This window comes from Podarcis raffonei, chromosome 3 (assembly GCF_027172205.1).
Source record: "Podarcis raffonei isolate rPodRaf1 chromosome 3, rPodRaf1.pri, whole genome shotgun sequence".
NCBI lineage: Eukaryota > Metazoa > Chordata > Lepidosauria > Squamata > Lacertidae > Podarcis > Podarcis raffonei.
This window is the reverse complement of record NC_070604.1, coordinates 112,843,633-112,855,889: the sequence shown is the minus strand read 5'-3', so window position 1 is coordinate 112,855,889 and position 12,257 is coordinate 112,843,633. Positions and strand designations below refer to the sequence as shown.

General features: G+C 44.2%; 1 protein-coding gene across 3 annotated transcripts in view; it reads right to left on the bottom strand.

Moving 5' to 3' along the window:
• The window catches only part of EML6 (EMAP like 6), a 169,371-nt gene that overhangs the window by 106,855 nt on the left and 50,259 nt on the right, over window positions 1-12,257 (bottom strand). For all 3 annotated transcript variants that reach the window (XM_053383652.1, XM_053383655.1, XM_053383654.1), the window contains exons 3-5: window positions 11,306-11,465; window positions 4,012-4,110; window positions 2,809-2,877 (exon numbers count right to left, since the gene is read on the bottom strand). In XM_053383652.1, the coding sequence (XP_053239627.1) occupies window positions 2,809-2,877; window positions 4,012-4,110; window positions 11,306-11,465 (328 nt within the window). The remainder of the gene's footprint in view (window positions 1-2,808; window positions 2,878-4,011; window positions 4,111-11,305; window positions 11,466-12,257) is intronic.

The window sequence follows — 12,257 nt, the reverse complement described above, 5'->3', positions numbered from 1 at the left end:
TACGGATTTCTTGCACCCACAAACTCAAAACAATAATAATAGTAGAAGGGGCCAGGTTTGGGTGTCATTATGGACAAACAAACAATCAAACGTGTTCTTAAGTTTGCCAATGTTTTGAGAACATAATATCAATAAAATCTATTTTTTATGTTAAAATGGAGTCTTTCTGAACTCTGCCATTAACTGCATTTCCAGAAAGGACTTTAAGGGGGTCTTCCTTTGCAGGCTGATACAGTTAAAATAAACTAAAAAGGGTTTGCAAGGGTTAAAAAATTTCTTTCACCAAATGTGAAAGATAATTCCTCCAGATAACAGCATCTCTAATATCAGAGAGTTTCAAAAGCAATTTACGTATAGCCCTGCCAGATTGGATAGCTGATTGCCTTCAGACAATTCTGGCATGCCGTTGTTTGTTTGGCTTGAATGATGATTGCTTGGGTTAATCAGGACACCGGTTTTACAGATCCCAGGTGCCAAAATAATAAAAGCAGGTGCTCAGTTTCCTGCAGAGAACAACAAACAGCAATTCTTCCGCTAAGGCCTCACCTTAGCAATCTGAACACAGTGCCATGTTAGAGGTGCAAGACTCTTGGCAGAAAAACATCAGTTTGGTCCTCACACCCACTTAATTAAGGAGAAGTAACTGCAATATGTCTAACTTGCTCCTGAGCACCAGGACCAAATATATATATATATTCAGGGCTTCTAGTATGCTACAGTTTTTGCCTGTTTGTTTCTCAAATCTGAAATTATACATTTTGAAAATTCTATTTTACTTAAAATTATATCCTTCCTTACATGTAATAGTTAGTAAAGTAAAGGTAAAGGTAAAGGGAGCCCTGACCATTAGGTCCAGTCGTGGCCGACTCTAGAGTTGTGGTGCTCATCTCGCTTTATTGGCCGAGGGAGCCGGCGTACAGCTTCCGGGTCCTGTGGCCAGCATGACTAAGCCGCTTCTGGCGAACCAGAGCAGCACACGGAAACGCCGTTTACCTTCCCGCCAGAGTGGTACCTATTTAACTACTTGCACTTTGACGTGCTTTCGAACTGCTAGGTTGGCAGGAGCAGGGACTGAGCAACGGGAGCTCACCCCGTCGTGGGGATTCAAACTGCCGACCTTCTGATCGGCAAGCCCTAGGCTCTGTGGTTTAACCCACAGTGCCACCCAAATCCCTTAATTAGTAAAGTAAGTGTGGACAAAAAAATTGAATCTGTAAAGAGTCACTGGCACCAGGGCCGTAGGAAGGCGGGTGCGGGGTGTGCGGTCCGCTCTGCGTGTCATCCCTGAGGGGGGTGACAAAAAGGCACACTGCGGGGGGCGGCACTTACCACGGGGCCTGGCCTGCAGTGCGTCCGAGCCACGCATCTCTCCTGGGAGTGACACAGTGGCTGGAGCCCCCCGCGCTGCCCGAAACGGCAGCATGGGGCTTGCGTCTGCCAGGCGGACTCCGTGGACAGCTTGCCGTCCCACCCCTGTGCGCAAATCGCCGTGGCGCCCCAGGGGCGGATCTCCACGCCACGCCTCCGCCACTCTGGGTGCTGGAGCAGCTAGCTATAGCTACGCCCCTGACTGGCCCATGCCACAGATTTAAAGCACATTTCTCTCCATGCAAAGAATACTGGAAATTGGAGTTTACCCCTCTCAGCACCATTAACAAACTACGGTCCCCAGGATTCCTTGGGTGTGTGTTCTTGAAATGCGCTTTAAAATGATGGTGTGTGCACAGCACTTGTCTATTCCATATTGCTGTAACCACAGAGCCAATCAGAAGGTTGGCGGTTCGAATCCCCATGACGGGGTGAGCTCCCGTTGCTCGAACTGCTCCTGCCAACCCAGCAGTTCGAAAGCTCATCAAAGTGCAAGTAGATAAATAGGTACCGCTCTGGCAGGAAGGGAAACGGCGTTTCCGTGTGCTGCTCTGGTTCACCAGAAGCGGTTTAGTCATGCTGGCTACATGACCTGGAAGCTGTACACCGGCTCCCTCGGCCAATAAAGCGAGATGAGCGCTGCAACCCCAGACTCGGTCATGACTGGACCTAATGGTCAGGGGTCCCTTTACCTTTACGTGGTATTAGAATATTGCATTAATCCAGTCTTGGGTGTCTCATTTAAACGAAGTGAATTCTACAGGCTAATCGGGGCCCATCTTTTGGACTTTGACAACAAAATCTGACAAGTTGGTTTTCGTGCTGGGCTGCAGGATTGGCTACAGCTTCCGTTCCCCAATGCAGAACTAATTATGCTCAATTAATAAGACTGAAAAATGTTATGCAATATAATTGCTTAAATACGTGTGTGTGAGTGTGTGTGTGTGCATGAGAGGGAGGACATCAGTAGATGCAAGTGCTACCCTGAGAAACAAAGAGAAATACAGAACAACATGGAATTTAATTGTAAATTGATATGTTGGAATTGGGTACAGCAGCCAAGGAAAACATGGCCTTGGAGAAAAAAGTGAAATACAAATGGAAAAATTGATTAAAATTGATGATTGCAATTTAACATTTTCCATTTGGTGATTATTTAAATTGCTGGTTCAAGTAATCTTCACTCTAAATCAATTCATCTTGGGGGAAAATGCAGAGAGCAAGCCAAGCAGGAAATAAATATTTCCTAAACTATACTATGTGTCCCTTCTGCTTTGCTTGATAAGCAGTCCGTCACTGCAATCACTTTATATTGAATAGTTCTGGAAGTTTGCCACACTGAGCTGGCTGCATAACATAAAAAAAATGTAAAAGAAAATATGCCAAGGAATTATAAAGAGTTTCTTTCATTGGCAATGCAAAGCATCAAAACCAATTTACCTTGATATGTTTCACTCCACAGCTAGCCACTCTGTTGGGTTGATATGGGTCCCAGGAAATATCAAAGATCTGTCAAAAAATATTCAAAACTGCTACACTAAATTAGAAACCACATGCATTCATATCAGATATGTCATAAATTCAGTAAACATATGCCTGGTTCTCTAAAAAGTCCTAACGTTCTGTTACCAATAATATACGTGAATATAGCTGGCTTTCCATATGGATGAAAAATGTTTATGGGAAGCACAAACAGCATCATGAAGACCATGTAAGGCATACAAACCTCTTGGCAAGTGTTTGCCTCAATTTCATTTATGTCTCCATCCCTCAGTGTCAAAAACAATCTACACATGTGACGGCAAAACTGACAATGGCTGGAAAACGCCAGTAAATACACAGTTAGTAACAGCACAGCTGAAGGAACTGAACAAGACTTCAGTAAGTCCCACTGGAGAGGAACAGGGAGATACAATGCATGTATCATATGAGGAATGGTTGAAGGAGTTGGGTATGTTTAGCCTGGAAAAGAGGAGACTAGAAGGGGAGATGATAGCCATCTTCAAGTATCTAAAGGGCTGTCACAAGGAAGATGGAGCAAGCTTGTTTTCTCCTGCTCCAGGGGGTAGGATCTAAACCAATGGATTCAAATTACAAGAAAGGAGATTCCAGCTAAATGTCAAAAAGAACTTTCTGACAGAGCTCTTTGTCAAGTGGATCTGACTCCCTCGGAACATAGTGGACTCTCCTTCTTTGGAGGTTTTTAAGCAGAGGTTGGATGGTCATCTGATAGGGATGCTTTAGCTGTGATTCCTCTAGTCTCTGCCACTGCTAATGGCAACTTGGAAATATGGAAGGGGGATGCTTGATTAGGGAAATGGCACAGGGGGAAGATAAACATACACCCTGCCTGTGTCCCTTCTCCAATCAAATTAGCAGCCCCTGTTGTTGCTTTCAAAAAATGTTGGGAGATCCTATCACAGAAGTTCCACTTATTAATTTCCCTGTCTCTATAATATCACGAAATATCATAATAACAATAAATAATAAATAATAAATAAATTATAATATTGTATTTCTGTGAGCATTAGCTTAATGGGGGGGGGGGGAGTTAACAGCTCCATCAGTGCAACAAAAAGGGTTACAAGAAATATTTCAGAAATATTACAAAAAACGTTTATGCCAAACGCATTAGCTGATTACCCTGTCTGAGTGGCCAGTAGCTGATGCAAGAAGTTTTCCTTTCCTCCATTCCCAAATGCAGACTGTGTTTTTGGCATCTAGTCCCACTGAAGCCAGACGCTAAAAGAAGAAGAAATGAATGATTTTGTTAAATGAACACCCACTCAGGAGTTAGCTATTCACTGCAGTCATAAGAAGCATCTTTATTTGCATTAACGACTAGCCATATCAATAAAATAAAATACAGTGCACTGAAAGATAGATAGAAAAAACCCTTAACTATACAAAATACATTCTGGAGGCTTACATCAATAACCAAATAACAGATCTTATTCTAATTGCCCCAGCTAGTTTTTCTGCAGTTTTTGCTGTCACCTGCAAATGGTTGAGTGACCTGTTGTGGAAAGTAGTAGAAGGGTAATAACCTCACTCCTCAAATCTTCCTCAATAAGTTTTAAAATACTTTAACATTGGTATCCTGCATGCTGCCATCACCGGAACTATTCTAATGGTCTTAGAACTGAATTAATGAGTTGGTTGAAACATCCCTGGAGTTAATTTGATTCCTCTATACTCTGTCAGTGGCAGCTGAATGTGTGAACTGATTCCATCAAAAAGTATTGTATTTGCAGCTTCAAAGTGGTTGGCAGATTTTAATGATAATGAAAATTAGCTACTGGAATCATGTTTCAAAAAGTAAAGTTGCTGAGCTTTTTCTTAACAAAGACACCAAAAAAACCCAACATTTTCGATTGACGTATGGCAGCCCGACATATATAATGTAAGTTTGAATATTGTTTAGCCTTGTTAAATTACAATTGCTCCTGGTTTTGGGAGTATATAACTGCATATTTTATTTCATGTTGGTGTTTATTTTATGAAGACAGTTGAATTATTAATTGTAAAAGGAAAGAATGTTTTTTTCTGGTAAAACATAGGAAGTTGCCTTGAACTAAATCAGACCTTTGATCTTTGACCTTTCTAGCTCTGCATTGTCCATAGCAGGGTTTCCCAAACTTGGGGCTCTAGTTGTTTTTGAGCTACAACTCCCATCATGCCTAGCTAGCAGGACAAGTGGTCAGGGATGATGGAAACTGTAGTCCAAAACAGCTGGAGACCCAAGATTGGGAAACCCAGGTCTACAGCAGCCTTTCTCAACCTCGGGTCTCCAGATGTTGTTGGAATACAACTCCCATCATCCCTGACCACTGGGCCCTGCTAGCTAGGGATGATGGGGGTTGTAGTCTGGCAACACCTCAGGATGCAAGGTTGAGAAAGGCTGGTCTACAGTGATTGGCAGCAGCTCTCTGGAGATGCAAGCAGAGGCCTTTCACAGCCCTACTTGCAGATGCTGAGGACTGAACCTTTGCTATCACTCAGCTATAGCTCCTCCCCAAATTAAGGACTTCATTTCCCTGCCCAAATGGACTTTTATGGGATACTGCTGCACAAAATGTCTATCCCCTCGACTGTCCTCGGGTCCAGTATTGGACCACTTTGACCGGATATCTCCAGCCGATGTGGACAGACTCCTCCAAGCTGGAAAGCCCACCACCTGTCCTCTTGACCCGTGCCCGTCATGGCTGATTAGAGCGTGTCCAGACGAGGTGCGGGCCCCCCTGGGGGATATCATCAATTTGTCCCTTGGCACCGGAATATTCCCAGGGGAACTGAAGGAGGCAGTGGTGCGTCCACTCTTAAAGAAAACATCATTAGATCCCTTAGATCTATCCAATTACTGCCCGGTTTCAAATCTTCCATTCCTGGGTAAGGTGATTGAGAGAGCGGTTGCTGAACAGCTTGGTAGGTTTCTGGATGAAACATTGGCTCTGGATCCATTCCAGTCCGGCTTCCGCGCTGGTCATGGGACCGAGACGGCTCTGGTCGCCCTAACAGATGATCTCCGCAGGCAGCTGGATCGAGGCGGGTCGGGGCTGCTGATTCTTCTAGTTCTGTCAGCAGCCTTCGACATGGTCGATCACGAACTCCTGGACCACCGCCTTGCCGACGTGGGGATCCAGGGCACAGTCCTTCAATGGCTGCGCTCGTTTCTCTCTGGTCGGGGACAGAGGGTGGCGCTTGGGGGGGAATTGTCATCGCACCACTCCTTGGTGTGTGGAGTGCCTCAGGGTGCGATACTCTCCCCGATGCTTTTTAACATCTTTATGCGCCCCCTCGCCCAGCTTGTCTGGAGTTTTGGGCTGGGTTGCCATCAGTATGCCGATGACACCCAACTCTATCTGTTGATGGATGGCCCTCCTGACTCGGCCCCAGACACACTGGCCAGATGTCTGGAAGCTGTGGCTGGATGGTTACGTGGGAGCCGGTTGAAGTTAAATCCTTCGAAGACAGAGGTCCTCTGGCTGGGACGGGACGATATGGGATTGAGGGGGCAACTCCCATCTCTTGCAGGGGTGCAATTAGTGCCAGCACCGTCCGTTAAGAGTTTGGGTGTAATCTTCGATACCTCCCTCTCTATGGAGGCGCAGATTACAGCTATAACAAAGGCAGCATTTTTTCATCTCCGCCAAGCTAAGCAGTTGGCCCCTTATCTCTCTCGCCCTGACCTAGCCACTGTGATCCACGCGACGGTCACCTCCAGACTGGATTATTGTAACTCGCTCTACGTGGGGCTGCCCTTGAGACTGACCCAGAAACTCCAGCGGGTGCAGAATGCCGCGGCGAGACTCCTTATGGGGTCTTCGCTGCGAGATCACATTCATCCGGTACTATACCAGTTCACTGGCTCCCGGTGGAGTACAAGATCAGGTTTAAGGTGCTGGTTTTAACCTTTAAAGCCCTATACGGCCTAGGACCCTCGTAACCTACGGGACCACCTCTCCTGGTATGCCCCACAGAGAAACCTACGGTCTGCAAATAATAACATCCTTAAGGTCCCAGGCCTCAGAGAGGTTAGGCTGGCCTCAACTAGAGCCAGGGCCTTCTCGGCTGCGGCTCCAATCTGGTGGAACGCTCTGTCACAAGAGACTAGGGCCCTGCGGGACCTGACATCTTTCCGCAGGGCCTGCAAGACAGAGTTGTTCCACCAGGCCTTTGGTCAGGGCGCAGCCTGACTCCCTCCTCTGGCAACCTGCACAGAATTTTGCTTAATCGGTTGCCATCAACTTGATTTTAATTAATTTTCATAATGAAATATTTTTAGAATGTTTGATTATTTGACTGTTTGATTATTTGATTGTTGTTAGCCGCCCTGAGCCCGGCTTCGGCTGGGGAGGGCAGGATATAAATAAATTTTATTATTATTATTATTATTATTATTATTATTATTATTATTATTATTATTATTATCTGCCCATTCACACACGTTGCAGCCATAAGGTGATGAATATGCATTTGTGAAGGATGGCAGAAACACTTGTCTGGTTTAACATTCACCTGAGTTGAAAACCTGCTTACTAATTTGTTACTTGTTGGCACAATAATGGTTCTAAGAAAATAGTCTAGAAGGACAAGAAATGTTCAAAGCTATTAATTTCAGTGCAAATGGAGAATCTCCTGTTACACTGAAATATCTTTGCTCTGCAAGACAGTGGCCTTTGAAATTTTGAAACCATTTCCTCAAAGCCTTTCTGAGCCTGGAAACCGTCAGTGCCTTTGAAGCTTTTCAAAGCACTGCCAATCACCAGCAATGCAAAATTAATGGGGCTGGTTTAACTGGCTTGGTTCATTAGAAATACGCTCTGATGAAACTGGCATGGATAACCCACGGATAGGCTCCAACTAATGGGCACATCAACATTGGTGAGGCAATGCGACAAAACCATTTGCCGTTACAGAAGATGATGCTGGAGCCGTTCATTCATACAGGTGAAAAGGTTCTGGGGGAAAATGCAGCAGTGAAGACGGACAACACAAAAAAGACTACAATCTCTGAGTGAATAACAAAGATTGTGGTCTTCCTGAAAACAGATGAAGGGTGGTGTCTGTGAGCAACATGTTACCTTCAGACAACTCCTTGACACCCATCAAGATCCCCTGCCACCCCATTTTTTAAATGGGGATGTGGATTCTTTTGGTTATTACTACTATTTATTAAATACAGCCCATGCCTGTAGAGCTCAGGGTGGTTCACAACATTAAAATTACAATGGTCGTATGTCTTAGGGCAGTGGTTTCCTATTGGTGGTCCCAGAGCGTCTGTGACACCATTCACATCACAAAAGCTGCCATAGAGATATCAAAGTTTTCAAAAGTAGGGTGTCAACGGCCTGGCTTTTGAGAAACAGGGGTTCTGCAGTACCTAGCTAATTGGGAACAACTGCCTTAGGCAGTGCCTCCTGCTTTTGTTGTTGTTTGTGTTTTGTTTGGTTTTTGAGGTGTGGCGGTTATGAGCTCTACCAGTTTTTCTTCTATTAAATGAGTATTTTGTGGTGCCCGCGGCAATTCCTAAGATGTCCAAATGTGCCCTGGGTCCAATAAGGCTTCAAGCTACAAGAAAGAAGATCCCAACTAAACATCAGAAAGAATTTTGGATTGTGGATTCTCCTTCCTTGGAGGTTTCCAATCAGAGGTTGGATGGCCATCTGTCTTGCGTGCTTTAGCTGATATTCCTGCATTGCAGTGGGTTGGACTAGATGACCCTTGGGGTCCCTTCCAATTCTACAATTCTATGACCCCATATATATATTTCCTCCCTACTATCCAGAAATAATATGAAGAAATTGTGACGGATAATTGTAATTGCAAAAAAATCTCAACAACCTTCATGTCTGGGTGTTCACTTTTTGAAAGATGGCAACCCTACCACATGCACCTTACGATGAGGCTATCTTCTCCCTAGGCTGCTTAAAAATACTGAGCTGGGAACCTCCTATAGGCCCTGTAAACAAGTTATTCTCACAAATCAATGGAAACAGGGAAAATGTTAATTCTGTCTTGCACTCCTCCTCTTGCACACTAGAACTGGCTTCTGACAGAGAGTGCACAAGCCCTCAAATCTTATGGATTAAATTATTTTCTTAACTACCCTTGCTGGAAAACGAGAAATGAAAACCTGCCTCACAGTTCAGCAAACAGAATTATGTCTCACATCTTTCAATAGCCCTTATTTAAACACCACTGAAATATAGCTAACTGTAGCAGCCCAAAAGGTGCATCTAGCTACCTCTCCAAAGAATCTGGGGAACTGTAGTTTGAAGAGGATGCTGAGGCTCTTAACTCCCTAGTTTCTCTCCTCACAGAACTGTAATTCCCAGGAGAGGGAATGACTGTGAAACTAGTCTTCGTATGCAGTGTAGATATACACTTAGAGGTGGCAATAGCTCTTGTCTCTTAGTATTCCTGCCGAACTTTTCAATGGAAAAGGGAACAACGGCCTGCAATTAATCATAAAGCTTACTGCAGATAACAATTGGGATGATTGAAACCTGCTGGATGCCTGCCTCTCTCATTTCCTTCCTCTGGACAGAGAAGTATATTTTCAAGCAAATAAATCAGATTAGCTTCTAATTTCCTTCTTACTGCCCCGTGCCTGGCACAGATGAGACCAGAACAGCAGAACTGAGAAACCAGCTTGGATGGTTTACAGGTAGTATTAAATTCACTCATGTAAAACAGAATATTTGGTTTATGCCAGCAGTGATACAAAATGATAGCTTTTAAAAAGCGACAAAGGTTTCCTCTTCCTTTTTTTGAGGGAGTCTCTAGACTAGTGTTTTATTGCAGGTATATTCTGTAGTAGGTTCCCGACACAATAATCCCTTGGCCTGAAAGCAAGATGAGTACCACAACCCCATAGTCGCCTTTGCCTGGACTTAACTGTCCAGGGGTCCTTTACCTCTTTTTTAAAAACCTTTTTTAGTGCATTAGTTGTAGATTTATTCTGCTTTATTAGCTGCTCTGCAATACTACCACTTATTGCTTTCTGGAGGGACTACAACACAACAAAAGCAGGAGAATAAAAAAAACCCAGAATGCTTGCGGTATGAAAAGTTGTGGGACGTACACCTACTGGAAATGAAACAGTATGACCAACTCCAAACATTTCCAGGTGCAAATGGTATTGAAAGTGGGGTTGTGTTCGACTGCCCCAGTATTGTCAAAAGTACAAATCATCATGAATGCACGAGGAAAAGGATGTCTGGAGAGGTCCCGAGAGAAGAAGCATAGAGTTCCCAACGAGAAAACAAGCAGAGGGCTAAGAAAGCAAGCAAGGGTGGCAGGAAGGGCACTGTATACTGGCTTGTGAAATGCCAACATCAGGTGCCCCTCTATGAAATATTTTAGAAGGCATACAACCCCCTGCCCACAAATAGCAGAGTGCTAATGGTGACTTGATGAACTGTTCCTACTTATTCAATTTTTAACCAGCCTCCTTGGCCCCAGCAGAGCTTTCAGGGTAGCTCACAATGCACAATGAGATGCCTTGGTTCTCAAACGCCTTGGTACTGAAACAACTTGGAACCGAAACACTGCAAACCCAGAAGAAAGTGTTACGGTTTGCGAACATTTTTCGGAAGCCGAATGTGCTCTGTTTTGAGTGTCATGCTTCCAGTTTGAGTGCCACACTTCCATTTTGAGTGTTACGCTGATGATTTGAGTGTTACGATTCCGATTTGAGTGCCACACTTCCGTTTTGAGTGTTACGCTGTGGTCTGTCTGTTTTTGCTATTTATTTTGCGTTTTTCTTTTTGTGGCTCTTTTTTTGTTTTTGTGACTGTGGGGAACCCAGTTCAGCTACTGATTGATTGATTGATTGATTCATTCATTCATTCATTCATTGTGTGACTGCAGTACATTAGTGCTTTCAATTTATGGATCAATGGTCTCTTTGGTAGTAAAATTCATGTTAAATTGCTGTCTTGGGGGTTGTTTTTAAAAGTCTGGAACGGATTAATCCATTTTGCATTACTTTCTATGGGAAAGTGTGCCTTGGTCTTGGAACGCTTTGGTTTTGGAACGGACGTCTGGAACAGATGAAACAAAAATTTTTTTTCCTTCCAGTAGCACCTTAAAGACCAACTAAGTTAGTTCTTAGTATTAGTTAGTTCTTAGTTGGTCTTTCAGGTGCTACTGGAAGGAAAAAAATTTTTTGTTTTGACTATGGCAGACCAACACGGCTACCTTTCTGTAACTCGAACATATGAAGTTTGAGAACAAGGTACCACTGTATATACACCTGAAGCACTAAAACCTCAGTTACAACACAATTCAATGAAAATAATGAAAACACAGCAGGGTAGTATATTAAGGTGGCAACAAAGAGAACTGAAAGATGCTGCTAAGCCATCTCAGCCTGGTGCTCCAAAGGCCTTCTGAAATGACTAGGTCTTAACCAAATACTGTAGATACATACCTGGCCATCCGAATCAAAAGCCAAGCAGGCAACTCCGTGCGTATGAGCATCCTTCAGGATGGAAACAGTCTGTATGTTGTAGGAGTCCCAGATGCAAATGTAAGGGTCCTTCCCAACTTGCCCTGTAGCAACCAGGGTTTTTTCCGGGTGCAGAGCTAGACTGGGGGAAGATAGTTCAAAAATAAGGGTTCAGTACCATGTTATCAGAGGATGCACTCATAGTTATTTTTGTTTACACATTTTCAGTAACGCTCTCAACAATTATTTTATCAGTGCAAGAATCGCTGCCCCCTACCCCATCCATATTCATTCTTTTTGTGAACACGGAAGTGGGAATGTTGCAATGCATCCCGGGTCTCAAACAGTAGTGCTCTTGTTCAAAGTTCCAGGCAGTTGTTTGCTGCCTTGCTCCACCTCCAGTTTTTCTTTTGCAATTGGCACTGCAAGGGGTGTCATCCTTAAACCTTCATAAGGTCTCACTGTGTGATCCAAGGGGCCTCTGAGGCTCTCTCTACACTGCAATGCTAGAAGGAGACCAGCAGAGGAGAAGTCAAAGCACATGCAATTTCAGGAGTAAAAAGACCCTCTCTGGCCCAGGAAACTAGGTTTGGCAACAGACGCTTGATGCTGCTTTTGTCCTCCAGATCTAACTACTTCTCCCTTTAGACATATAAGGGCCCTCAAGCCCACACAAAAATAGAGGGAGTTCTTGCCCCACAACTCATAATAGCTACTCTGAAGGGCGATCTTGCTTTGTAAGAGGAAATAACTACACCCTCCCCTATAACTAAAGGGACACGGGTGGTGCTGTGGGTTAAACCACAGAGCCTAGGACTTGCTGATCAGAAGGTCGGCGGTTCGAATCCCCGCGACAGGGTGAGCTCCTGTTGTTCGGTCCCAGCTCCTGCCAACCCAGCAGTTCGGAAGCACGTCAAAGTGCAAGTAGATAAAT